At 43.1% G+C, this 27,449-nt stretch overlaps 1 protein-coding gene across 5 annotated transcripts in view; it reads left to right on the top strand.

Annotated features, from left to right (window-relative positions):
- LOC137369916 (copine-3-like) overlaps positions 1–26,088 on the top strand; it is an 84,234-nt gene extending 58,146 nt beyond the window's left edge. For all 5 annotated transcript variants that reach the window (XM_068031646.1, XM_068031650.1, XM_068031648.1 and 2 more), the window contains exons 14-16: positions 7,697–7,830; positions 13,545–13,781; positions 24,410–26,088. In XM_068031646.1, coding sequence (XP_067887747.1) covers positions 7,697–7,830; positions 13,545–13,781; positions 24,410–24,535 — 497 coding nt within the window. In that variant the 3' untranslated portion in view covers positions 24,536–26,088. The remainder of the gene's footprint in view (positions 1–7,696; positions 7,831–13,544; positions 13,782–24,409) is intronic.
- Positions 26,089–27,449: the final 1,361 nt, after the last annotated feature.

Here is a 27,449-nt window from a genome sequence, read left to right as displayed (position 1 = left end):
TTAACAAAAAATAAACGAAACTTAAAGACTTGATAAATTATTATAAAAAAGAAAATTGGCTGAAATGGTTGTGGTTCCTCTGTCTTTGTGCTCATTTTATTTTCTTGGCTGGGAAATTGACATCTGTGTGACTGATCAAATACTGGATTATTTGACTCCATTGCTTGTATTAAGTAACAATTGAAGTGTTGGAATGCAGGAAAAATGCCATACCATAAGCAGTAGGACTTTTATGTGCATTTTCAGGTAAGGAAAAAAAAAGTATCAATTCAATCTGCCTCAGTATTGTTTTAACATAGTTTCTCCTCCAACTGAAACTTTGAGTATATGGAATGGAGTTTATAATATTTGCTAATGAGCGAGTGAAGAAGTCTGTATTTGTCATTTGAGTATTTTATATGTTAAATCATTTTAAGAATTCAAAAAATACTTGATAGCTTAGTCTATTGGAGGCCTGGGCTCCAGTTTTGTAACCCTACCACCCTCAAACTGACTTGCCCTTCTTAAAAAAAAAAAAATACTACCCAGGGGAGGTGTGGTGTGCAAGTCAGACTCAATCCACAGGAGATAAATAATGTGAGAGAAAGTCACCTAAGTATTTTTGTAGAAGAGAAAATACTTTTGGAAGTTTCTTTTTCTCTTTTTAAACTGTTAACAATTTTTTGTTCCTTTTAATGTTTTGTACAATATGTTACGACCGAGGCGGGAGGAGTGCACTGTTCATTCTAGTCCCACTTCTCCACAGGTGACAACATATATTTAAATTTTCCCACTTACTGATAGTCAATCATATACCCTATTTTTCCCAGAATAAAATACACTAAACAGGTTTCTTCTAAATGCAACAAAATTATCAGTTTATTATAAAACAAGTCTTAACCAGTAATAAAGTAAAGCATAAACACACAGATTGAAATATTATAGTTCCCTTGTTACCTTGGCCTCTCACACATACATAAACCCGTTAACAGGAAAAATAAAAGGGATTTTTGTGTAGAGTTCTGTTACAGACAAAAAAAACACAAGCTGAATACTTGCTCATTCTTGAAGAATCAGCAGATGAGATGCATTGTTTTCCAAAACTGGCTTATGGGTCACTGGGATCTTTTAGAACAGTTCTTTTCAGGCGGCATTGAGAATTAATTTAGCAGGCTTTTCTTCAAAGACATGAGATGAGTTGACACAGTGGACGGATTTCTCGGTATTTTAGAGAGGTGCTGCAAAGCTGAGATGGGTTGTGGTTGTCTTCCTTGGAAATTCTCTTTTCTCCTCGCAAGATCTCTTTTTCAGGATTTTAAACAGGCTGGACTGAACTGGGGTTCTGTCCTTCAGTTTTATGTTTTGAAACTCCAACCCCTTTTTAAACAGTTAATGCCCAACTCCAGATAATTCAAAAATGAAGCTGGAAACAGAAAGTCCACCTTCTGACCTGCCACTTCTCTGCATACATCTTCCCTAGTTATCAGGGTTTCTGTTCTATTTTTAACTTGAGTCATGTGACAACCAGTAAATGATAATGTCAAACATTTCCTTTCATCATCCTCTTGATGGCACTCTTAGGGGAAAAAAAAACTGGTCCAACATTTCTTCACTTTGACTATGAATCCTCAAAAAATATTAACAAAAAGAGAAGCACTTTCGTAACAGTAGGAAGTGTTCTCTTCCTCTAAGAGACACAGATGTTTGAAGTCGTTAGCTTTTGACAGTTGGAGAATGCAGTGATGCTGGTTTGCTGATAAACTTTGCTCTTGTGCGGACTTGTATGGTTCTTATTGAAGTTGTTGTTTCATTGGCTTAATTAAATGAATATTTGAAAAGGGGACATTTTTCACCTATTATGCTTCAAGGTAGTTATGAAGGAGTTGCATGTTTACACCAAGCACTTCCTCATGTATTTTTTTTTATTCGTTCATGGGATGTGGGTGTCACCGGCTAGGCCAGCATTTATTGCCCATCCCCAACTGCCCTTGAGAAGGTGGGGGTGAGCTGCCTTCTTGAACCATTGCAGTCATTGGGTATAGGTACGCCAACAGTGCTGTTTGGAAGGGAGTTCCAGCATTTTGACCCACCGACAGTGAAGAAACGGCAACATAGCTCCAAGTTGGCATGGTGTTGGGCACGGAGGCGAATTTGCAGGTGGTGGTGTTCCCATGCATCTGCTGCCCATGTTATTCTAGGTGGTAGAGGTCGCAGGTTTGGGAGGTGCTGTCAAAGGAGGTGGGGTGATTTGCTGCAGTGCATCTGGTAGATGGTACGCACTGCTGCCACTGTGCGTCAGTGGTGGATGGGGTATCAATCAAGCGGGCTGCTTTGTCCTGGATGGTGTCGAGCTTCCTGAGTGGTGTTGGAGCTACACCCATCCAGGCAAGTGGAGAGTATTCTATCACACTCCTGACTTGTGCCTTGTAGATGGTGGGCAGGCATTGTGCAAGACAGGAGGTGAGTTACTCGCTGCAGAATTCCCAGTCTCTGACTGCTGTTGTAGCCACAGCATTTACTTGGCTGGTCCAGTTCAGTTTCTGGTCAATGGTGATCCCCAGGATGTTGATAGTGGGGGATTCAGCGATGTTAATGCCGTTGAACATCAAGGGGAGATGGTTAGATTCTCTCTTGTTTGAGATGGTCATTGCCCGCCACTTTTGTGGCGTGAATGTAACTTGCAACTTATCAGCCCAAGCCTGGATGTTGTCCAGGTCTTGCTACATCTGGGCACGGGCTACTTCAGTGTCTGAGGAGTCATGAATGGTGCTGAACATCATATGATCACCAGCAAACATCCCCATTTCTGATCTTTATGGTGGAAGGAAGGTCATTGATGGAGCAACTGAAGATTTGGGCCTAGGACACTACTGTGAGGAATTCCTGCAGTGATGTCCTGGGACTGAGATGATTCACCTCCAACAACCACAACCATCATCTTTTGTGCAAGGCACAACACCAACCAACCGAGAATTTTCCCCCTGATTCTCATTGACTCGAGTTTTGTTAGGGCTCCTTGATGCCATACATAGTCAAATGTTGCCTTGATATTACTTTCACCGCATCTCTGGAGTTCAGCTCTTTTGTCCATGTTTGGACTAAGGCTGTAATGAGGTCAGGAGCTGAGTGGCCCTGGCGAAACCCAAACTGAGCGTCAGTGAGCAGGTTATTGCTGAGCAAGGGCCATTTGATAACTCTGTCGATGATCCCTTCCATCATTTTGTTGATGATCGAGAGTAGACTGAGAGGGTGGTATTTGGCTGGGTTGGCTTTGTCCTTTTTGTGCATAGGACATAGTTGGGCAATTTTCCACATTGCTGGGTAGATGCCAATGTTGTACCTCTACTGGAACAGTTTAGCCAGGGGCGTGGCTAGTTGTGGAGCACAAGTCTTCAGTGCTATTGCCGGGATGTTGTCTGTGCTCATAGCCTTTGCAGTATCCAGTGACATCAGCCATTTCTTGATATCGCATGGAGTGAATTGGATTGACTGAAGACTGGCATCTGTGATGCTGGAGACCTCAGGAGAAGTCCGAGATACATCATCTACTCGGCACTTCTGGCTGAAACAAATGCTTCAGCCTTACCTTTTGCACTGATGTGCTGGGCTCCCCCATCATTGAGGATGAGGATATTTGGGGAACCTCCTCCTCCTTAGAATTCAGCAAAGGAGGACCAAAGGATTGATTAAGAAGGGGAAAATAAAGTACGAGAGCAAGCTTGCGAGGAACATAAAAACTGACTGTAAAAGTTTCTATAGGTATAGGAAGAGAAAAAAATTGAAGACAAATGTAGGTCCCTTACAGTCAGAAACAGGGGAATTTATTATGGGGAACAAAGAAATGGCTGACCAATTAAATGCATACTTTGGTTCTGCCTTCACAAAGGAGGACACAAATACCATACCAGAAATGTTGGGCAACACTAGGCTTAGAGGGAGGAACTGAAGGAAATCCATATTAGTAGAGAAATGGTATTGGGGAAATTGATGGGATTGAAGGCCGATAAATCCCCAGGGCCTGATGGTCTGCATCCCAGAGTACTTAAGGAAGTGGCCCTAGAAATAGTGGATGCATTGGTGGTTATCTTCCAAGATTCTATAGACTCTGGAACAGTCCCTACAGATTGGAGTGTAGCTCATGTAACCCCACTATTTAAAAAGGGAGGTAGAGAGAAAGCAGGGAATTCTAGACCAGTCAGCCTGATGTCGGTAGTGGGGAAAATTCTAGAGTCCATTATCAAAGATTTTATAGCAGAGCACTTAGAGAACAGTGGTAGAATCGGGCAGAGTCAGCATGGATTTACGAAAGGGAAATCATGCTTGACAAATCTACGAGAATTCTTCGAGGATGTAACTAGTAGGGTTGATGAGGGGGAGCCAGTGGATGTGGTTTATTTGGACTTTCAGAAGGCTTTCGACAAAGTCCCACATAAGAGATTAGCATTTTAAAAATTAAAACGCATGGGATTGGGGGTAGTGTATTGCGATGGATAGAAAATTGTTTCCTGTATGCCAACCAAAGAGTAGGAATAAAGGGGTCTTTTTCAGAATGGCAGGCAGTGACTAGTGGGGTACTGCAGGGGTCGGCGCTCGGACCCCAGCTATTCACAATATATATTAATGATTTAGATGAGGGAACTAAATGTAATATCTCCAGATTTGCAGATGACACAAAACTGGGTGGGAGGGTGAGTTGTGAGGAGGATGCAGAGGCGCTTCAGGGTGATTTGGACAAGTTGAGTGAGTGGGCTAATGCATGGCAGATGCAGTATAATGTGGATAAATGTGAGGTTATACTCTTTGGTAGCAAAAACAGGAAGGCAGATTATTATCTGAACAGCTATAAACTGAGAGAGGGGAATATGCAGCGAGACCTGGGTGTTCTCGTACATCAGTCACTGAAGGTAAGCATGCAGGTGCAACAGGTGGTAAAAAAGGCAAATGGTATGTTGGCCTTCACAGCGAGAGGATTCGAGTACAGGAGCAGGGATGTCTTGCTGCAATTATACAGGGCCTTGGTGAGGCCACACCTGGAACATTGTGTGCAGTTCTCAGTATCTGAGAAAGGATGTTCTTGCTATAGAGGGAGTGCAGCGAAGGTTTACCAGACTGATTCCTGGGATGGCGGGACTGACGTATGAGGAGAGATTGAGTCAGTTAGGATTATATTCGCTGGAGTTCAGAAAAGTGAGGGGGGATCTCATAGAAACCTATAAAATTCTAACAGGACTTGACAGGGTAGATACAGGAAGGATGTTCCAATGGTGGGGCAGTCCAGAACAAGGGGTCATAGTCTAAGGATGCGGTGTAAACCTTTCAGGACTGAGATGAGGAGAAATTTCTTCACCCAGAGAGTGGTGAGCCTGTAGAATTCGCTACCACAGAAAGCAGTTGAGGCCAAAGCGTTGTATGTTTTCAAGAAGGTGTTAAATATAACTCTTGGGTCTAAAGGGATCAAGCGGGAACAGGTTACTGAGTTGGATGATCAGCCATGATCATAATGAATGGTGGAGCAGGCTCGAGGGGCCTATTCCTGCTCCTAATTTCTATGTTTCTCCTGTTAGTAGTTTAATTGCCCAGCACCATAAAGGCCTGTTACCTGACCCGGACCCGACGACGTGTCTGGTTCGGGTTGGGTCGCGCCCCTCTTCCAGGTCCGGCTTTCGGGCCAAGTTCCGGTCGGGCCGGACACACAAGATATGTGCTCTGCCGGTAAGTATTAAAAAGAAAAAACTTTACCTGAGCTGGGTGTCTGCAACGAAACTGAGTCTGCGCATTGTGCAAGTGACATCACTATGACATCATCGCGCATGCTGCAGCTTCCTGGAGGTTGAGTCAGAAGGTAAGTCAAGAGATGGTCGGGTCAGGTGCGGGGCAAATTGGAGGGACTCTGGCCAGGTCGGGTTCTTTTGCCCGACCTGAGCAGGCCTTTTCACCACCATTCACAACTGGCTCTGATAGGACTACTAAGCTTAGATCTGATCTGTTGGTTGAGCATATAGTTGGTGGTTATTTTAAGTTCCAAGTTCCTCATGAATGATGTTGCCTCAATATATTGCAGCATTGTAATGTTTTACAATATTGCATTGAATTATATGGCAATTACAACACAAACAGGCTGTTCACAACCAGTCTGCTGTTTTATTTATAGCATCATAGAATGGTTGTCCTGCACATGTTCTAATGCCATGTGATCTCTTTGCTCCCAATTCTCTTTATTTCCCCCCTTTTTCCTTCAACCATATACCAAGCCAATTTTTAAATATTGACATTGGCTGGGATTTTGTCTTGGTGACAGAGGTCTCGACCGCCAGCAGAAGCACTGGCGAGAGCCCCGCGTCACCTCCTCTGGGAAAGGCCTGCTAAATCAAGTGCCAATTAGGCACTTAAGTGGACAGCGGTGGGCCTTCCCTGGGATCAAGGACCTTGGTGATGGAAGTCCCACCTGCTGAGAGCTGTCAGCTAATCAGACACGGTAACTGCTGCTGATACTGGACTCAGCTGAGGCCCTGGAGCCGAGCCACATGTAAGTCAGAGCGGGAGAGGTTTCGAGGGGTTGCGGGGAAGCAACTGTAGAGGGGGAGGGTCAGCAGCAAGGGCGGGGTGGGTTGCTCTCCAAGGGCCTCCCCTTCCTGATGCCAGGTCCCTTGTTAAAAGGCAGTTAGTGTCTGAATGAGGGACCCCCCCCCACTTCAACAGAGCCAGCAAGCAACCCACACGGAGTTGCTTGGCATGTTCCCGCGATAACTGGCCCACCCACCGCTGGGCTGATTCTGGAGGCGATGGGATGAGACCCTTAATTGTGCATTAATTGCTAACTTAAGAGCCTCAATTGGCAAGGCCGTTCAAAGGGGTTCTCCTCCCCCACCACCTTCTTTCCCAATTATATGCTCTCCCCACGTCCAAACTCAACGCAGGGAGAGCATAAAAGTCCCCCCATTGTCTCAGCTTCAATCACATACTTCAGTATTGTATTCCACAGCCTCAACTCTGTTTAAAACAAAAAGTATGTCCTGCTCTGTAGCGCACTCCTTCAGTACTGCAGTGAAGTGTCAGCTGAGATTGTGCTCAGGTTTTGGGTGGGGCTTGAATTTATAAGCTTCTGTCTCAGGATTTTCACCACTGTGGCAAGTTTGGCACCTGAATTCCAGATTGTTTTAAATCTTTTTGGGGGAAAAAGCAAAAAATACCCTCATAACCTCATGAATAGGAGAGATCCTTTCTGTATCAATTGACAGAAATCTACAGATGCATGGTGCAATTTTGTCATTTTTCACATGCACAGAATGCACTTACGTAGTTTCAAACTTTCTTCCATTGTTCTGAGCTAGAAATATCCCATCAGAGTCTAGACTCTTGCCTTGAACTATAATCTTTAAGAAGGCCTGGAAAAACACAAAACAATTCAATGGATAAATGTAATCTTGTTGCTGTTAAATATGTAGCATTTTTTATTCTTTTGCTGAACATGTTCTTTTGGGAAGCAGAATAGCCCAAACAGACACTGCTCAATTTCGTAAATTGTTTGAGTTATTAGTATTTCTGTTCAACCCCATGCACAATGTAACATTGCTAGGTATTGTGAGCACAAAGTCACATTAGGGTTTGTACAAGAGTGATCTTATAGCACTGAATACAAGTGAAATATCTAGATGAAAGCTAAAAACGATTCCAGGTTGTCCTAAACAAATATCCTTTATCAACTTGTGTTTGTTAGGAGTACAAGGAATTGTGGATGCCTACCGCAACTGTCTTCCTCAAGTCAGGCTATATGGACCAACAAACTTTTCCCCCATAATAAACCACATGGCAAGATTTGCGAGTGCAGCAGCACAGCAGCCAACAGCTTCAGTGAGTATAAAGAAAAACCACAGATACTAGCAATATGAAATAAACGTGAAAATGCAGAACAAATCAGTCAATGTCTTGGGGGGTTGGGGTAGAAGAAAGATAAGTTAATGTTTATGGCCGTCTCCTTTCTTTTGTGCTTCCAGTATTTTCTAGCTGCAGTGAGAATCTTTGTATATTTGTGGGTGTTCAGTTTTTATCATTGACACTACAGCAGAAAGGGATTTTTTTTTTTGTAGTTCTGAAAGTCAGATCTGATTCTAGGTTCATCTTTTGTAACTAACTGATCCTTGTGGATATAATAATTACCATGGGATAGGCAAGACTGTTAGTGGAGAAAAAATAGTTTAATCAATGTGTAGGATTCCAATTAATCTGTTTTATTGGCATGAATCATTTGCATTTGTGTAAATTATGTCCTTAATACAGTGAGTGATGTTTTTGAAAGATTCTGGGCTGGATTGTATGAGCCCCCTGAGACTGGGTTGGGGGGTGGGGGAGGTGGATGGTGGGCGGTAGATGGGGTGTGGGCAGGCAGTCGCCGCCTCATCGACGAGCAATTTTGCCGGGAGCGAGGTAGGCTGACGATGGCCTTCCCGCCCTGATGCAAATAGGCCGAGGCGGGGTTTCCCCTGCCTTTTCAGCTGCACCACTTCTACAAAATCCAGTCCTCTGTATGTCTGTGTATGAGTATATTAAATATGTGTACGTGGTTTTTTCATTCGTTCAGGGATGTGGGCATCGCTGGCTCGGCCAGCATTTATTGCCCATCCCTAATTGCCCTTGAGAAGATGGTGGTGAGCTGTCTTCTTGAACTGCTGCAGTTCTTGGGGTGTAGGTACACCAACAGTGCTGTTAGGAAGGGAGTTCCAGGATTTTGACCCCGCGACAGTGAAGAAACGGCGATTATAGTTCCAAATCAGGATGGAACTTGCAGGTGGTGTTCTCATGCATCTGCTGTTCTTATGCTTTTATGTGGTAGGGGTCGCAGGTTTGAAAGGTGCTGTCGAAGGAGCTTTGGTGCGTTGCTGCAGTGCATCTTGTATATGGAGGTACACACTGCTGCCACTGTGCACTGGCACTGGAGGGAGTGAATGCTGAAAATGGTGGATGGGGTACCAGTCAAGCGGGTTGCTTTGTTCTGGATGGTGTCGAGCTTCTTGAGTGTTGGAGTTGCACCCATCCAGGCAAGTGGAGCGTATTCCATCACACTCCTGACTTGTGCCTTGTAGATGGTGGATAGGCTTTGGGGAGTCAGGAGGTGAGTTACTCGCTGCAGAATTCCCAGTCTCTGATCTCTTGTAGCCACAGCATTTATGTTGGTCCAGTTCAGTTTCTAGTCAGTGGTGATCCCCAGGATGTTGATGGTGGGGCATTTAGTGATGGTAATGCCATTGAACGTTAAGAGAAGATGATTAGATTCTCTTGTTTGAGAGGCGCGAATGTTGCTAGTCACTTATCGCCCAAGCCTAGATGTAATCCAGGTCTTGCTGCATATGGAGGTGGGCTGCTTCAGTATCTGAGGAGTTGCAAATGGTGCTGAACGTTGTGCAATTATCAGCGAACATCCCCACTTCTGACCTCATGTTGGAGGAAGGTCATTGATGAAGGAGCTGAAGATGGTTGGGCCTAGGACAGTACCCTGAGGAACTCCTGCAGTGATGTGCTGGGACTGAGATGGTTGACCTCCAACAACCACAACGATTTTCCTTTGTACCAGGTATGACACCAACCAGCGGAGCGTTTTCCTGATTCCCATTGACTTCAGTTTTGCTAGGGCACTTTGATGACATCAAGGCAGCATTTGACAGAGTATGACCAGGGCAGTCACTCTCCCCTCACCCTTTGTGCAGTTTTATTGTCTACAACATCCGCAGCCTCACAGCTCCAGGGACCCGGGTTCGATTCTGGGTACTGCCTGTGCGGAGTTTGCAAGTTCTCCCTGTGTCTGCGTGGGTTTCCTCCGGGTGCTCCGGTTTCCTCCCACATGCCAAAGACTTGCAGGTTGATAGGTTAATTGGCCATTATAAATTGCCCCTAGTATAGGTAGGTGGTAGGGAAATATATAGGGACAGGTGGGGATGTGGTAGAAATATGGGATTAGTGTAGGATTAGTATAAATGGGTGGTTGATGGTCGGCACAGACTCGGTGGGCCGAAGGGCCTGTTTCAGTGCTGTATCTCTAAACTAAACTAAACTAAACTAAACATGTCAAACTACATCTTCTATGATGATTAATTAAGTTGAGAAATAGAAAATGGATGAATTAGTGGACCAAGCAGGTAAACATTTTGGAGTGTAGCTATGTTTTTTAAATAATTAATATTTCTCTCATTTTGCAGTTCAATACAGAAAAATGTGAAGTAATAGATTTTGAAAATAAGTATATGGAAAGGCCGTACACATTTTAGATGTTAATATTTCAAATGGTGTATGGGAGCAGAGAAACTTTCTTCTGATCTTCTTTGGCCCTCTTGTCTCGAGAGACAATGGGTAAGCGCTTAGAGGTGGTCAGTGATTTGTGGAGCAGCGCCTGGAGTGGCTATAAAGGCCAATTCTAGAGTGACAGACTCTTCCACAGGTGCTGCAGGTAAAATTGGTTGTTGGGGCTGTTACACAGTTGGCTCTCCCCTTGCGCTTCTTTCTTTTTTCCTGCCAACTGCTAAGTCTCTTCAACTCTCCACACTTTAGCCCCGCCTTTATGGCTGTCCACCAGCTCTGGCGATCACTGGCAACAGACTCCCACGACTTGTGAACAATGTCACAGGACTTCATGTCGCGTTTGCAGACGTCTTTAAAGCGGAGATGTGGACGGCTGGTGGGTTTGATACCAGTGACGAGCTCGCTGTACAATGTGTCCTTGGGGATCCTGCCATCTTCCAAGCGGCTCACATGGCCAAGGCATTTCAAGCGCCGCTGGCTCAGTAGGGTTTATATGCTGGGGCTGTCGGCTGCCTCGAGGACTTCTGAATTGGAGATATGGTCCTGCCACCTGATGCCAAGGATTCACCAGAGGCAGCGAAGATGAAATGAATTGAGACGTTGCTCTTGGCTGACATACGTTGTCCAGGCCTCGCTGCCGTAGAGCAAGGTACTGAGGACACGGGCTTGATACACTCGGACGTTTGTGTTCCATGTCAGTGCGCCATTTTCCCACACACTCTTGGCCAGTCTGGACATAGCATTGGAAGCCTTTCCCATGCACTTGTTGATTTCTGCATCGAGAGACAGGCTACTGGTGATAGTTGAGCCTTGGTAGGTTCCACTCTTGAACCACTTCCAGAGCATGGTTGCTGATATTGATGGATGGAGCATTTCTGACGTCCTGTCCCATGATGTTCGTTTTCTTGAGGCTGAATGTTAGGTCAAATTTGTTGTAGGCAGCCACAATCCTGTTAATGAGTCTCTGCAGACACTGTTCTGTTTGCTGACGATGCTGCATTAACATCCCAATGAGTTGTTCCCTGATGAGGACTTTCCGTATTTCGGTCTTCGCTCTTAGACGGGTAAGGTTGAACAACCTGCCATCTGATCTTGTGTGGAGGAAAATTCCTTCTTCTGAAGACTTGAACGCATGTGAGAGCAGCAGGGAGAAGAAGATCCCAAACAGTGTAGGTGTGAGAACACAGCCCTGTTTCACACCACTCAGGATAGGAAAGGGGTCTGATGAGGCACCGCTGTGCTGAATTGTGCCTTTCATATTGTCATGGAATGAGGTGATACTTAGTAGCTTTGGTGGACATCCGATCTTTGCTAGTAGTCTGAAGAGACCACGTCTGCTGACGAAGTCAAATGCTTTGGTGAGATCAATGAAAGCAACGTAGAGGGGCATCTGTTCACGGCATTTCTCCTGTAGCTGATATACAGCACATTAAAGTTGGTAGCACGAGTCAATAAAGTTAGATAAAGGGAAACAGAATCCTTGGTTCTGTGTTTAGAGTCACAGCATACAGTAACAAGGAAATATTATTAAACTTGTACAAGACCTTAATTAAGCTCATAGCTACAGTATTGCACACAGATTTAGGAGTTCCAATCAGCTCCAGACTCCTATGTATAAGATGGTTGGACCCTTCTAATAGTTGCTGGTGGGCATAAGGGCTCACAGCACCTCCCAATTGTCACTACAGTTTAGCAGCCACAATGGAAAAATATTACCTTGGGGCAGTAGGAAATTTAAATTTAAAACATCTCTGCTCAGTCTGCTTTTTAGATTGAATATTTGTCCATAAACTCAATACTTCCTCCAGGGCATGATTCAAAATTTTCTAGGCATATATCTGATAGCTATGTTTGAATATGGATAAAGTACAATAAAAGATTGACCACAAAGTTTATTTTGTGAATTGTTTAATTTCAGTTGTAAACTCTAATAGTAATGTTGTGATAAGATATCGTTCAATCATGGAGAAGAAAACAGTATTTTGTATTTAAACGTGCTGAGGTGGAACTGAGAATATATACACAGGACGGAAAATTCACCTATTGTTACTCAAACTTGAAGTGAATTGCAGATGTAGATAAAATTATTTCAAACTTCACATCGACATTTATCATGTCACCTCTTGCTGGCAATTTTAAAAAAAATAAACTGTTGCTATGAGCTCTGCATTATGTAACGCATGTGTTTTGGTTTCAAGTTTTATTTCCTTTTGAGGTCCCAACGTCCATTATAAACCACCAAAGAGCTTTTGAATGTGTTTTGTTCTTTTTTCTGCTGGCATTTCTTGAAGACTTATACAACGTATAGTTTTACAAGTACTGGTAGCCCTCTGACAGACCCACCGGCCGTCCATGTCTCCGTTATAAAGACGTCTGCAAACGCGACATGAAATCGTGTGACATTGATCACAAGTCGTGGGAGTCAGTTGCCAGCATTCGCCAGAGCTGGCGGGCAGCCATAAAGACAGGGCTAAATTGTGGCGAGTCGAAGAGACTTAGTAGTTGGCAGGAAAAAAGACAGAGGCGCAAGGGGAGAGCCAACTGTGCAACAGCCCCAACAAACAAATTTCTCTGCAGCACCTGTGGAAGAGCCTGTCACTCCAGAATTGGCCTTTATAGCCACTCCAGGCGCTGCTTCACAAACCACTGACCACCTCCAGGCGCGTATCCATTGTCTCTCGAGATAAGGAGGCCCAAAAGAAAAAAAAAAGAAAAAGAGGTAGCCCTCTGACACCTCATTCTATGTGGCTATTCATTTGCCAGCAATAGGTGATATGCTAATTGTCAATATGATTAATGCGCCACCTAATTTCCATCAGAGTAGAGGTGGGTGTATCCTATCTCTGTCCAAATACAGGAAGGCAAATGACCATGAAATATAAATGACAGGCTGATATCATAGGATGCATTTCCTATCATTTACGTCTTGGAAATGATTTAAGAAGTACCAGTGCCCCTGTGATCGTTGACCAGATGCAAGTGACATCATTCTGTCTTTTGCATCTTCTGATGTGTCTGCTGATACTTGGGTGCTGTGTTGTTCATTTTCCAGTGGAAAATGCCATAAGTGGCATCAGCAGAAGAACTTGTCACCTGGCTTAACTGAAGAGGAGAATCCACCATGAATTTGTGTGTACCATCAGAATGTCAGATTTAATTTGTGTATATTTAATGTGGTTGGTCAGTACTAGGTAAAATATATTTAACTACAGCACTAATGTGACCCTGTCTTCTGTAATATATCTTTTGATTTGTGAACATTTTTGTTTTAACAGCAATATTTCATTCTGCTGATCATTACCGATGGAGTGATAACAGATTTAGATCATACAAGACAGGCTATTGTTAACGCATCTAAGTTGCCAATGTCCATCATCATTGTTGGTGTTGGTGGAGCAGATTTCAGTGCCATGGAATTTCTGGATGGTGATGATGGTGTTCTGAGATCACCCACCGGAGAAGTAGCTATCCGAGATATTGTCCAGTTTGTGCCTTTTAGGAAGTTTCAAAATGTAAGTATTTTATGGAAAATAATGGCATTAATATTTTGAGGTCTATTTCATAGGTTTGTATTAACATGATTATGATAATGATTTGTCGGAAATAAATAATTTAAATTAAGTATTAAGTGCAAATTATTTATAATAAGCCTTCCTCAGCATTAAGGCAGATGAAATACCATCCTTTTAAACTGTGCTTGTCTTAATCCATTGAGCACTCACTGACCACCTCCAGGCGCGTATCCATTGTCTCTCGAGATAAGGAGGCCCAAAAGAAAGAAAGAACTCAAGTATTTATACAACTCTCAGGCATTTTATGACATGAGACAAATCCTACATGCTATGCAGAATGTTAAGAAAGGAGTTTGGAAATTGAGGGAGTTCGGTAAGGAGGGCAACTTTAAGAAGAAAATAAATTTGAGTGCACAGATTGTAAAGTGGGAGTTTGGTGTGTGAGGGAGGGGCTCCTTTTTTTTTCTTTTTTTCAGTCTCCAGTAGGTGCTTCTCTCTTCGGTACAGGGGAACAAGTTGATTGGTGAGTAACTGGTAAGTTATTTTACTTCTCATTGTAATAATATTTTAAAGTTATGTTTTGGCAGGTCAGCTTGGCCAAGTGGAATGTACGTCCTGAGATATGTGGGAGGTCATGGACGCAACAAGTGTCCTAGATGAACACATCTGCACGAAGTGTCACCGGCTGCAGAAGCTTGAGCTCCGAGTTTCGGGACTCGAGCAGTGGCTGGAGTCACTGTTGTGCATCCGCAATGCACAGGACTATGTGGATAGCACTTTTAGGGAGGTGGTCACACTGCAGGTTAGGAGCATGCAGGCAGAGAGGGAATGGGTGACTGCCAGGCAGTCTAAGAGAACCAGGCAGCCAGTGCAGGAGTCCCCTATGACGATCTTGCTCGATAATCAATTTTCCGTTTTGGATACGAGTGAGGGTGATGGTTTCTCGGAGTGCAGTCAGAGCCAAGATTGTGGCACCACAGATGGCTCGGCTGCACAGGAGGGGAGGAAGAAGAGTGGAAGAGCAGTAGCAAAAGGGGATTCATTAGGGGAACAGACAGGCGTTTCTGCGGCCATAGACGTGACTGCAGGATGTTATGACGTATGAGGAGAGATTGAGTCGGTCAGGATTATATTTGCTGGAGTTCAGAAGAGTGAGGGGGGATCTCATAGAAACCTATAAAATTCTAACAGGACTTGACAGGGTAGATGCAGGAAGGATGTGTCCGATGGTGGGGGAGTCCAGAACCAGGGATCATAGTCTAAGGATGCAGGGTAAACCTTTCAGGACTGAGATGAGGAGAAATTTCTTCACCCAGGGAGTGTTGAGCCTATGGAATTCACTACCACAGAAAGCAGTTGAGGCCAAAACATTGTATGTTTTCAAGGAGTTAGATATAGCTCTTGGGTCTAAAGGGATCAAAGGGCATGGGGCGAAAGCCAGAACAGGCTACTGAGTTGGATGATCAGCCATGATCATAATGAATGGGGGAGCAGGCTCGAAGGGCCGAATGGCCTACTCCTGCTCCTATTTTCTATGTTTTTGTATTTTTTATGTATGTTGCCTCCTTGTTGTCAGGGTCAAGGATGTCACTGAGCAACTGCAGGGCACTCTTCTGGGGGAGGGTGAACAGCCAGAGGTAGTGGTCCACATTGGAACCAATGACACAAGTAGGAAGCAGAATGAGGTCCTGAAAGCAGATTTTAGGGAGCTCGGAAGGAAATTTAAAATGCAGGACCTCAAAAGCAGTAATCTCAAGATTACTCCCAATCCTGCATGCTAGTGAGCATGGAATAGGAGGATTGAGTGATTGAACACGTGGCTGGAGAATGGGTGTATGAGGGAGGGCATCAGATTTCTGAGGCACTGGGACTGATCCTGGGGCAGGTGGGACCTGTACAAGATGGGCAAGTTACATTTTAGCAGGATCAGGACTAATATTCTCGCAGGGAGATTTGCTACTGCCGTTGGGGAGGATTTAAACTAGACTGGCAGGTAATCTGAGAGGGTTTTCAGACTGGAGGGAAGCAAAACAGGTAACAGGAAGTAGAAAAGTAGTACACAAAATTAGAAGACAGACGAAGCAAAGGCAAGCATCAAATAGGATCAGAATGCAGAATAATGTTAAAACAAAGTTAAGGGCATGCTATCTGCACACATTCCACGCACTGCCAGCGGTGGTAGTAGAAGCAGATACATTAGGGGCATTTAAGCGACTCTTGGATAGGTACATGGATGATAGTAGAATGAAGGATAGGTAGTTAGTTTGATCTTAGAGTAGGTTAAAGGTTCGGCACAACATAGTGGGCCGAAGGGCCTGTACTGTGCTGTACTGTTCTATGTTCTATAACATTCGCAACAAGGTTGATGATTTGAAGGCACAAATTGAGGTAAATGGGTATGATTTAATTGCTATTACAGAGATGTGGCTACAATGTGACTAAGATTGAGAACTGAATATCCAAGGATATCTGTCATTTAGGAAGGATAGGCAAAGGGGAAAAGGAGGTGGGGTAGCGCTCTTAAAAAGGGATGAGATCAGTACATTAGTGAGAGAGGGATCTTGGATCAAAGGATCAAGATGTAGAATCAGTTTGGGTGGAGCTCAGAAACAGCAAGGGACAGCAAACATTGGTGAGAGTTGTTTATAGGCCACCAAACAGTAGTGGTAATGTTGGGCACAGTATAAATCAGGAAATTCAAGATGCATGTAACATACAGTAATAATGGGCAACTTCAATTTACATATAGACTGGGTAAACCCAATCAGCACTAATGCTGTGGAGGATGAATTCCTGGAGTGTGTAACAGATGGGTTTCTGGAGTTAGTACATTGAAGAACCAATTAGGGATTGGGCTATTTTAGATTTAGTATTGTGTAATGAGAAGGGGCTAATTAATAACCTTGCGATAAAGGAGCCTTTGGGAAACTGTGACCATTATATGATAGAATTTCACATTAAATTTGAATGTAATATAGTTCATTCTGAAACTATGGTCGTAAATCTGAACAAAGGAAACTATGAAGGTATGAGGGGCAAGTTGGCTGTGGTGGATTGGGAAAATACACTAAAAGATTTGATTGTAGACAGGCGATGGCTAGTATTTAAAGAGGTCCTACATGATATACAACCTTCCTCTATGGCACAAACACCCAATGGGAAAGGTGAATCAACTTTGGCTAACAAAAGAAGTTAAAGATAGCATTTGATCAAAGGAAGTGGCTTATAAGTATGCCAGAAAAAGTGGTAAACTTGAGGATTGGGAGTAATTTAAAACCTAGCAAAGGATGACCAAGAAACTGATATTTAAAAAAAAAGGGAAAAGAATATGAATGCAAGCTAGTGAGAAACATAAAGGCTGACTGTAATACTTCTTTAGGTATGTTAAAAGGAAAAGATTAGAACCATAAAAAAATTTATGGCACAGAAGGAGGCAATTCAGCCCATCGTGTCAGCACCAGCTGAAAAAATTAGCCACCCAATCTAATCCCACCTTCCAGCACCTGGTCCATGGCTTTGCAGGTTACAGCACTTCAGGTGCATGTCCAGGTACTTTATAAAAGAATTGAGGGTTTCTGCCTCCACCACCATTCCCAGCAGTGAATTCCAGACACCCAACACCCTCTGGGTGAAAAAGTTTTTCCTCTTGTCATATCTAATCCTTCTACCAATTAACTTAAATCTGTGCCCCTGGTAATTGACCTCTCTGCTAGGGGTAACAGGTCCTTCCTGTCTACTCTATCTAGGCCCCTCATAATTTTGTACACCTCAATTAAGACAATCTTCACCACTCTTATCTACCTGTCCTGCCACCTTCAGGGACCTGTGGACATGCACTCCAAGGTCTCTCACTTCTACCCCTCTCAGTATTCTCCTGTTTATTGTGTATTTCCTTGCTTTATTTGCCCTCCCCAAATTTTTTTTATTCATTCATTGGATGTGGGCATCGCTGGCCAGGCCAGCATTTATTGCCCATCCCTAATTGCCCTTGAGAAGGTGGTGGTGAGCTGCCTTCTTGAACCGCTGCAGTCCATGTGGGGTAGGTACACCCACAGTGCTGTTAGGAAAGGAGTTCCAGTATTTTGACCCAGCGACAGTGAAGGAACGGCGATATCGTTCCAAGTCAGAATGGTGTGTGACTTGGAGGGGAACTTGCAGGTGGTGGTGTTCCCATGCATTTGCTGCCCTTGTCCTTCTAGTTGGTAGAGGTCGTGGGTTTGGAAGGTGCTGTCTAAGGAGCCTTGGGTCATTGCTGCAGTGCATCTTATAGATGCTACACACTGTTGCCACTGTGCGTCGGTGGTGGAGGGAGTGAATGTTTGTAGATGGGGTGCCAATCAAGCGGGCTGCTTTGTCTTGGATGGTGTCGAGCTTCCTGAGTGTTGTTGGAGCTGCACCCATCCAGGCAAGTGGAGAGTATTCCATCACACTCCTGACTTGTGCCTTGTAGATGGTGGATCGGCTTTGGGGCGTCAGGAGGTGAGTTACTCGCCACAGGATTCCTTGCCTCTGACCTGCTCTTGTAGCCACGGTATTTATATGGCTACTCCAGTTCAGTTTCTGTCAATGGTAGCGCCTAGGATGTTGATAGTGGGGGATTCAGCGATGGTAATGCCATTGAATGTCAAGGGGAGATGGTTAGATTCTCTCTTGGCGATGCTCATTGCCTGCCACTTGTGTGGCGCGAATGTCACTTGCCACTTTGAGCCCAAGCCTGGATTTTGTCCAAATCTTGCTGCATTTCTACACGGACTGCTTCAGTTTCTGAGGATTCACGAATGGTGCTGAACATTGTGTAATCATCAGCGAACATCCCCACTTTTGACCTTTATGATTGAAGGAATGTCATTGATGAAGCAGCTGAAGATGGTTGGGCCTAGGACACTACCCTGAGGAACTCCTGCAGTGATGTCCTGGAGCTCAGATAATTGACTTCCAACAACCACAACCATCTTCCTTTGCGCCAGGTATGACTCCAACCAGCGATGTGTTTTCCCCGATTCCCATTGACCTCAGTTTTGATGGGGCTCCTTGAGGCCATACTCGGTCAAATGCTGCCTTGATGTCAAGGGCAGTCACTCTCACCTCACCTCTGGAGTTCAGCTACTTTGTCCATGTTTGAACCAAGGCTGTAATGAGGTCAGGAGCTGAGTGGCCCTGGCGGAACCCAAACTGAGCGTCACTGAGCAAGTTATTGCTAAGCAAATGCAGCTTGATGGAACTGTTGATGACGCCTTCCATCACTTTACTGATGATTGAGAGTAGGCTGATGGGGTGGTAATTGGCCGGATTGGACTTGTCCTGCTTTTTGTGTACCGGACATACCTGGGCAATTTTCCACATTGCATGGTAGATGCCAGTGTTGTAGCTGTACTGGAACAGCTTGGTTAGGGGCGCGGCAAGTTCTGGAGCACAGGTCTTCTGGGGCGATGCAGTGGTTAGCACCGCAGCCTCACAGCTCCAGCGACCCAGGTTCAATTCTGGGTACTGCCTGTGTGGAGTTTGCAAGTTCTCCCTGTGTCTGCGTGGGTTTCCTCCGGGTGCTCCGGTTTCCTCCCACATGCCAAAGACTTGCAGGTTGATAGGTTAATTGGCCATTATAAATTGCCCTTAGTATAGGTAGGTGGTAGGGAAATATAGGGACAGGTGGGGATGTTGTAGGAATATGGGATTAGTGTAGGATTAGTATAAATGGGTGGTTGATGGTCGGCACAGACTCGGTGGGCCGAAGGGCCTGTTTCAGTGCTGTATCTCTAAACTGAAGTACTATTGCCAGAATATTATCAGGGCCCATATCCTTTGCAGTATCCAGTGCCTTCAGTCATTTCTTGATATCACGCGGAGTGAATCAAATTGGCTGAAGTCTGGCATCTGGATGCTGGGGACTTCAGGAGGAGGCTGAGATGGATCATCAATTCGGCATTTCAGGCTGAAGATTGTTGCAAATGCTTCAGCCTTATCTTTCGCACTGATGTGCTGGGCTCCCCCATCATTGAGGATGGGGATATTTGTGGAACCACCTCCTCCAGTTAGTTGTTTAATTGTCCACCACCATTCACGACTGGATGTGGCAGGACTGCAGAGCTCAGATCTGATCTGTTGGTTATGGGATCGCTTAGCTCTGTCTATCACATGCTGCTTATGCAGTTTGGCAGGCAGACAGTCCTGTGTTGTAGCTTCACCAGGTTGACTCCTCATTTTTCAGCTCTTCTCTTTGCCTTTCTAATTTCCTTTTTCACTTCACTTTCGATACTCCTCAAGGCTTTCTAAAGTATTAAGTTTCTTGTGAGCATAAGCTTTCTTTTTCTGCTTTAACTTGCACTGTATGCTTCTCGATAACCAGACGGCTCTAGATTTGGCCATACCACCCTTTATCTTTATGGTGACATGCCTACACTGTGTCTGTAGCATCTTGCTTTTGAATGCCTCCCACTGGTTTGCCACTGATTTTCCTTCAAGTAGCTGTATACAGTCCACTTTTGCCAGATCACCTCTCAGTTTCGTACAATTTGCCTTCCCTCAATTTAGAATTTCTACTCCTGTTTTATCTTTGTCCTTTTCCATGATTATGCTAAAACTAACTGTACTATGGTCACTATCTCCAAAATGGTCACCCACTGCTACTTCATCCACTTGCCCAGCTTCATTACCGAAGATTAAATATAGAATTTCGCCCATTCTCATTGGGCTTGTTACATGCTGGCTAAAAAAGTTCTGTTGAATGCAGTTCAAGAATTTTGTGCCCTTCACACTGTTTGTATCCCAGTTGATATTAGGGTAGTTGAAATCTCCAACAATTGTTGCCCTGTAGTTTTTGCACTCAGACATTTGCCTACATGTTTGTTCTTCTATCTCCCTCTCACTACTTAGGGGTCTGTAGTACACTCCTAGTCGTGTGACTGCCCCTTTTTTTTATTTCTGAGCTGAACCCATATGGTCTCATTTGATTCATTTAGCATATCAGCTAGGACAAATGTGGGGCCCATTACAACTGGAAACAGGAGAATTTATAATGGAGAATAGGGAAATGGTGGAGAAACTAAATTACTTTGTGTCTGTTTTCATGGAAGAAGATGCGGAAAATCTCCCAGAAATACTGGGCAACCAAGGGACTTGTGAAACTGAAGAACATTAGTAAAGAGTAGTACTTGAAAAGTTAACTAGATTGAAGTTTGGTAAATTCCCTGGACCAGATGAGCTACATCCCAGAGTGTTGAAGCAGAAAGCTATAGAGATAGTGGATGCATTGGTGTTTTCTTTTTGATTCTGGAAATGTTCCTGCAGACTGGAAAGTAGCAAATGTAACCCCATTGTTTGAGAAGGGAGCGAGAGAGAAAACAGAACTACAGACCTGTTAGTTTGACTTCGTAGGGAAAGTGGTAGAATCTATTAGAAAGGATGTCATAACTGGACAATTGGAAAATAATGGTTAAAATTGGGCAGCGTCAACATAGATTTATGAAAGGGAGATCATGTTTGACAAAACTGTTAGAGTTTTTTGAGGATGTTACTTGTAGCATAGATAAAGGAGAAGCAGTGGATGTGGATTTTCAGGAGGCTTTTGATAAGGTCCCACACTGGAGGTAAGTAAACAAAAGTAGAGCGCATGGGATTGGGGATAATATACTAGTCTTTCTTCTTTTGGGCCTCCTTATCTCGAGAGACAATGGATACGCGCCTGGAGGTGGTCAGTGGTTTGTGAAGCAGCGCCTGGAGTGGCTATAAAGGCCAATTCTGGAGTGACAGGCTCTTCCACAGGTGCTGCAGAGAAATTTGTTTGTTGGGGCTGTTGCACAGTTGGCTCTCCCCTTGCGCCTCTGTCTTTTTTCCTGCCAACTAGTATGGTTTGAGAATTGGTTAACAGACAGAAAGCAGAGAGGAGGAATAAACAGGTCATTCTTAGGATGGCAGGCTGTTACTAGTGGGGTACTGCAAGGATCAATGCTCCAGCCACAGCTATTCAGAATCTATGTAAATGATTTGGATGTGGGGACCAATTGTAATATTTCCAAATTTGCTGATGACACAAAACTAGGTGGGAATGTAAGTTGTGAGGAAGATGCAAGGAGGCTTCAAGTGGATTTGGACAGGTTAAGTGAATAGGCAAGAACATGGCAGATGTAATATAATGTCTATAAGTGTTAAGTTATCTACTTTGATAGAAAAAACTGACCATTTCGTAAATGGTGAGAGTTTAGGAAGTGTTGATATCCAAAGGGACCTGCGTGTTCTCATTCACGACTCACTAAAAGTTGGCATGCAGGTGCAGCAAGCAATTCGGAAGGCAAATGATATGTTGGCCTTCATCGTAAGGGGATTTGAGTGCAGAAGTCAAGATGTCTTGCTGTAATTGTATAGAGCCTTGGTGAGACTGCACCTGGAGTATTGTGTACAGTTTTGGTCTCCTTATCTAAGGTAAGATATACTTGCCATAGAGGGACTGCAATGGAGGTTCACCAGACTAATTCCTGGGATGGCAGGATGTCTTATGAGGAGAGATTGAGGAAACTGGGCCTACATTCTCTAGCGTTTTGAAGAATGAGAGGTGATGTCATTGAAACTTATAAAATTCTTACAGGATGACGGGGTGGATGTAGATAGATGTTTCCCCTGGCTGGTGAGTCTAGAACCAGGGTACATAATCTCATAATAAAGGGTAGGCCATTTAAGATTGGGATGAGGAAGAATTTCTTCACTGAGGATGGTGAATCTTTGGGGAATTCTCGACCCCAGAGGGCTGTGGAAGCTTAATCACTGAGCATGTTCAAGACAGAAATTGATAGATTTCTGGAGACTAACATCAAGGGATATGGAGATAGCACGGGAAAGTGGCATTGAGGTAGATGATCAGCCATGATCTAACGAGTGGAGCAGGTTTGACAGGCTGAATGGCATACTCCTGCTCCTATGCTCCTAGGTTCAATCAAAGCATTCAAAAGGGAATTAGACTGTTATCTGAAAAGGAAGAATGTGCAGGGTTACGGGGAGAAGGCAGGGGAATGGCATTAGGCGAATTGCTCATTCGGAGAGCTGATGTAGACATGATGGGCTGAATGGCCTCCTTCTGCGCTGTAACAACTCTGGGATTCTGTGGGTCTTTTTCAACCTTAGCTGTTTGAAAGTGCACATGCTGCCTTCAAGATTATGAAAGGTTGTAGTAGGGTTAAAATAAATTGTTCCCACTGTATCAGAAGAACATAAACCATAAGGAACAAATTTAAGATAACCTCCAAATTGGTTAAAGGGGATATCAGGAAAAAATCTTTACACAGATATTTAAAATATGAAGTTGTCACACAGTATTGTTGAAGTAGCATCCATTGGTACTTTCAATAGGGAATGGATAGTTGCTTAAAAGAATAGAACATTAAAGGACATGGATAGGGCAGGTAAGTGGGATTCGCTCCACAACTATTTTGCACCCACTTCTGATAGTTCTGCAAACTTTATTTTCATCCTTGTCTATCAGCATTAAGCAACTTGCCTTCTGTCTAAGATCATTACAGATTCTTTCAAAGGAATTTTAGCTGCACAGCCAACCTGTACTACTAGAAAGATAGCATGATCTTCCAACAACTTGCATTTATGTAATTCTTTGAATGTAGTAAAATGTTCCAAAGGACTTCACAGGAGTGTTATCAGACCAAATTTGACACTGAATCACGTGATATTAGGTCCAGTATCCAAAAGCTTGGTCGTAGAGATAGTTTTAAGGAGCATCTTAAAAGAGGAAAGTGGAGAAGCAGAGGGGTTTAGGCACGGAATTACAGAGCTTGGGGCTAAAGCAGTTGAAGACATGATCGGCAGTGGTGGGGCGAAGGATCTTGAGGATACACAAGTGGCCAGAGTTGAAGAACCACAGAATTCCTGGAGGGTTATAGGGCTGGAGGAGGTTACAGAATTAGGGAGGGGTGAGGCCATGGATTTGAATATTAGGAGGACTAATTTAAATTTGAGGCATTGCTGGACTGGGAGACAATGTTGTACATGGTCATAGCTGAATGGTAGTTGACGCAACTTAGGATACAAGCGGCAGAGTTGTTTTGCAAAGTGATCAACAATGCAAAAAGGACTCCATTAGCTCTTCAGCACTATCTCATTCTTCACGTCAAACCTGTCCAATAAATCCTTTAAAGGACCTATGCAATCTTTCAATTATTTTCTAACTTCAAACATACATATCCAAAACAATGCTGACACTGGGGAGTGGGGGTGGGGGAGGGGGGTGGAAACTCAAATTTTCCATCATAGAAATCAGCTACATCCATCACAATGGAAAGCAATATGTTTAAATTACACTTTTTTTATTGCAGGTATCTCGGAGGAATTAAACCCTGTTTAAAACTATTCTATACTGTAGTCAGTATTTCCTTTACTAAATAGCAAACTGAAAGATTTACATTTGTTTCTTGTCCAGTTTAAGTATTGCACATCTAATGTGGGTATGAGAGAATTGTAATTAGTTGAGTTAATTTTGTAAATACTTGATTCATGTGTCCAAACTAATAAATAAGTTAATTCAAATTAATTAGAACGTTATTTTAGGGTAACTTCAAAATTTGTCCATATCTGTTCATTGATGTTTGCTTTAAAAAATTAAAATTTGTAATGGTTTTATTTTTCTATAGGCTGCCAAAGAAGCTCTTGCACAAAGTGTACTGGCTGAAGTGCCTCAACAAGTGATGTGCTACTTCAACACACGTAAAATGTGTCCTCCAAATGAGCAAAAGCCTGAAGAGTTTCTGGATTTCTAGTCAAAGGGCAATAATCTTTCAAACCTGGATTTGTTTCTGTGCAGTTGAGCTTGTTAAACCCTTGTAAATGTATTACTGAAACAACTGCATATTTAAAGAAGGTTAACAAAGTTGTTCTTTTGCCCTTTTGTGCAACTTAAAGTTTTTATTTTTCATTAAAGGCTTGCAATATGGGGCCTCTTCCACAATGAGTTCTATTGCTCTGTCCTGATGATGTGTGTTATGGGTGTGTCTGCATGTGATTCCATTGTTTTGCACAAAAGTGATCTAAAAGTGTTTGAATTGGCGAATGATAATGCTAGCTGAGTAGCTTTTCATGTTCAGCTGCATGTTGTAGCATGGAGTTGTGCCACCCATCCAAGTTACTTGGTCTCACTATCTTGGAAAAGCTGAGGCTAATTAAGTCAGAGTTCCTCCTCTTGACTGCTGGAAGCATAGTTCAAAACTATGAAGCTGAGAGCAACGCAGCTCTGATGGTTGATTATCTCACCAACGCAAATTTTCTTTTTAAATCTTGAACGTGAGGAGTGGCAAATTGGATGAGACACTAACGGGCTGTTTGTTCCTGTGGAACTGTACTGATGCTCCCTGTATTCAAAAAGGAGGGGCATTGGAACGAAATTATATATATAATTTTCCATGCTGCTTCCACATCATGATTTCTAGATCACTGTATGGAATTGATCCAGGGTACACCATAATGTACGTCATTGAAGCAGCTCCTGGTGTATGCAGACATGAAGTAGTGGGAGGGAGAAGAGAAGTAGAAAGAAAATGAAAGCATTTTCTCCTAAAAGTTGGCACTCCCCTTATTTCCCATGACATGTAATAGCTTTCTGTTGAATTACTCATCCAGACACCCTCTCTGCATGACTCTCTTTGCCAGGAACATGTTTCATCTCAACTTGATTATGAAATGTTTAGCAAAACTTGCTTTATACCACGTTTAGTTACTTTGAAACAACATTCAAAATGGATCATGCAAAGATTTTTTTTGTTAAGGTTTGTAGAAGATTATTTCTGATATTTTTTTCATTTAGTAGGCTTTGCATATTTTTATAGTGATCTTTTTTTTGCCAATTTTGGCCAAATACATGTATTTGGTATAAGATGTAACATTAAATTGGAAATGATTTATATTGTGTGCTTTCAATATAGCACCACACAGCACATTGTATTAAAAGCTTTAAAATATTTAGCCAAAATTTCCTAAGATTAAAAATGAACAACAGAAAGCCAAGTTGTTAGGGTTGTTTCAGAAAAAAGTATTTGCCATTGAGAATCTGAACAATGCACACTACTTGTAGCACTTTCTTCAATAAAGTGACCATGCATACATCACGTTTCATATGCTGTTCAGTTTTAAAGATGAACTTGGTTAGTGGTTATCTGTGTCCTATATTCCATTCACCTGTTAATATTGCAGGAAAAAGAATCCAACTATATTGATTACTACTGATGTGTCATGATCTTTTCATTTACATCTAATCTTTCTAATATTTAACTGATAGTGTGGGCCATACTCTACATTGTTTTTTAAAAATAGTTTGCAAATTATGAATGTCAGGCTTGTGAAAAAATGAGTAAATATATCTTTAATAACTGATGCATTTTTTTATTGGGAGGGTGGGTATGAGAGGAAATGCTGGGAGAAAGGTGGTGGATCTATTTATAACTTTGGAAAGACTGGAAAAACTCAGTTCCTCATTTGCATTCTCCACATGCTAGGCGGTGGTTTTTTTGACAGTTCTTTCAGACATTAAAAGAGCCTCTGAGGTGACCAAAGATGGGGTCCTGAGTTGAAATGTTGATTTAGCCTGCATTTACTGCATGATGCCATCTTGGTAAGAGTTGAAACTTGCACTAGAAATGGTCACCTGGAGTCCTAAGGGACTGATTGCCACTTAAATTACCTGCTAGCACTCATTAATAAGCTTTGCATGGTATTCTGTTGTAGAGTGCTTGACGTAATGGCCTCTCAACAGCAACCTGCTGCTTGGAAGTAACCAGGTCATTGCTGAGGATTTTACATAAGAAATAGGAGTAGGCCATTCAGCCCCTCAAGCCTGCCCCATCATTCAATAAGATCATGGCTGATCTGTTCCAGGCCTTAACTCCTCTTTCGGACCTGCTCCGCATAACCCTCCACTCCACAAGATTTCAAAACTCTATCTACCTCCTCCTTAAATATATTTAGTGGCCTAGCCTCCACATCTGAGGTAGAGAATGCCAGAGATTCACCACCCTCTGAGAGAAGAAATTCCTTCGCATCTCAGTTTTAAATGTGTGACCCCCTTATTCTGTAACTATGTCAACTAGTTTGATTTTCCCCCACCAGTGGAAACATATTCTCAACATCTACCCTGTCAAGCCCCTTAAAATCTTATGTTTCAATAAGATCACCCCTCATTCTTCTAAACTCCAATGAATAAAGGTCTAACCTGTTTAGCCGTTCTTGATCAGACAACCCCTTCATCCCAGGAATCAGCCTTGTGAACCTTTTCTAAACTGCCTCCAATGCTAGTATATCCTTCCTTAAATACAGGGACCAAAACTATATGCAGTACTGCAGGTGTGGCCTCACCAACACCCTGTACAGTTGTAACAAGACTTCCCTATTTTTAAACTCTAACCCCCTAGCAATAAAGGCCAAAATTCCATTTGCCTTCCTAATAACTTGCTACACCTGCATCCCTCTGTACTGCAGTATTTAGTAGTCTTTCTCCATCTAAATAATAATCAGCCTTTTTATTCTTCCTACCAAAGTGGATGACCTCACACTTTCCCACATTGAACTCCATCTGCTAAGTTTTTGCCCACTCATTTAACCTATCTATATCCCTTTGCAGATTCTTTGTGTCCTCATCACAACATGCCTTTCCACCTATTTTTGTATCGTCAGCAAATTTGGATA

The sequence above is a fragment of the Heterodontus francisci genome, chromosome 5 (assembly GCF_036365525.1).
Source record: "Heterodontus francisci isolate sHetFra1 chromosome 5, sHetFra1.hap1, whole genome shotgun sequence".
In the NCBI taxonomy this organism is placed as follows: domain Eukaryota; kingdom Metazoa; phylum Chordata; class Chondrichthyes; order Heterodontiformes; family Heterodontidae; genus Heterodontus; species Heterodontus francisci.
Note: the sequence above shows the minus strand (reverse complement) of the source record. Positions and strands in the feature narration are given on the sequence as shown.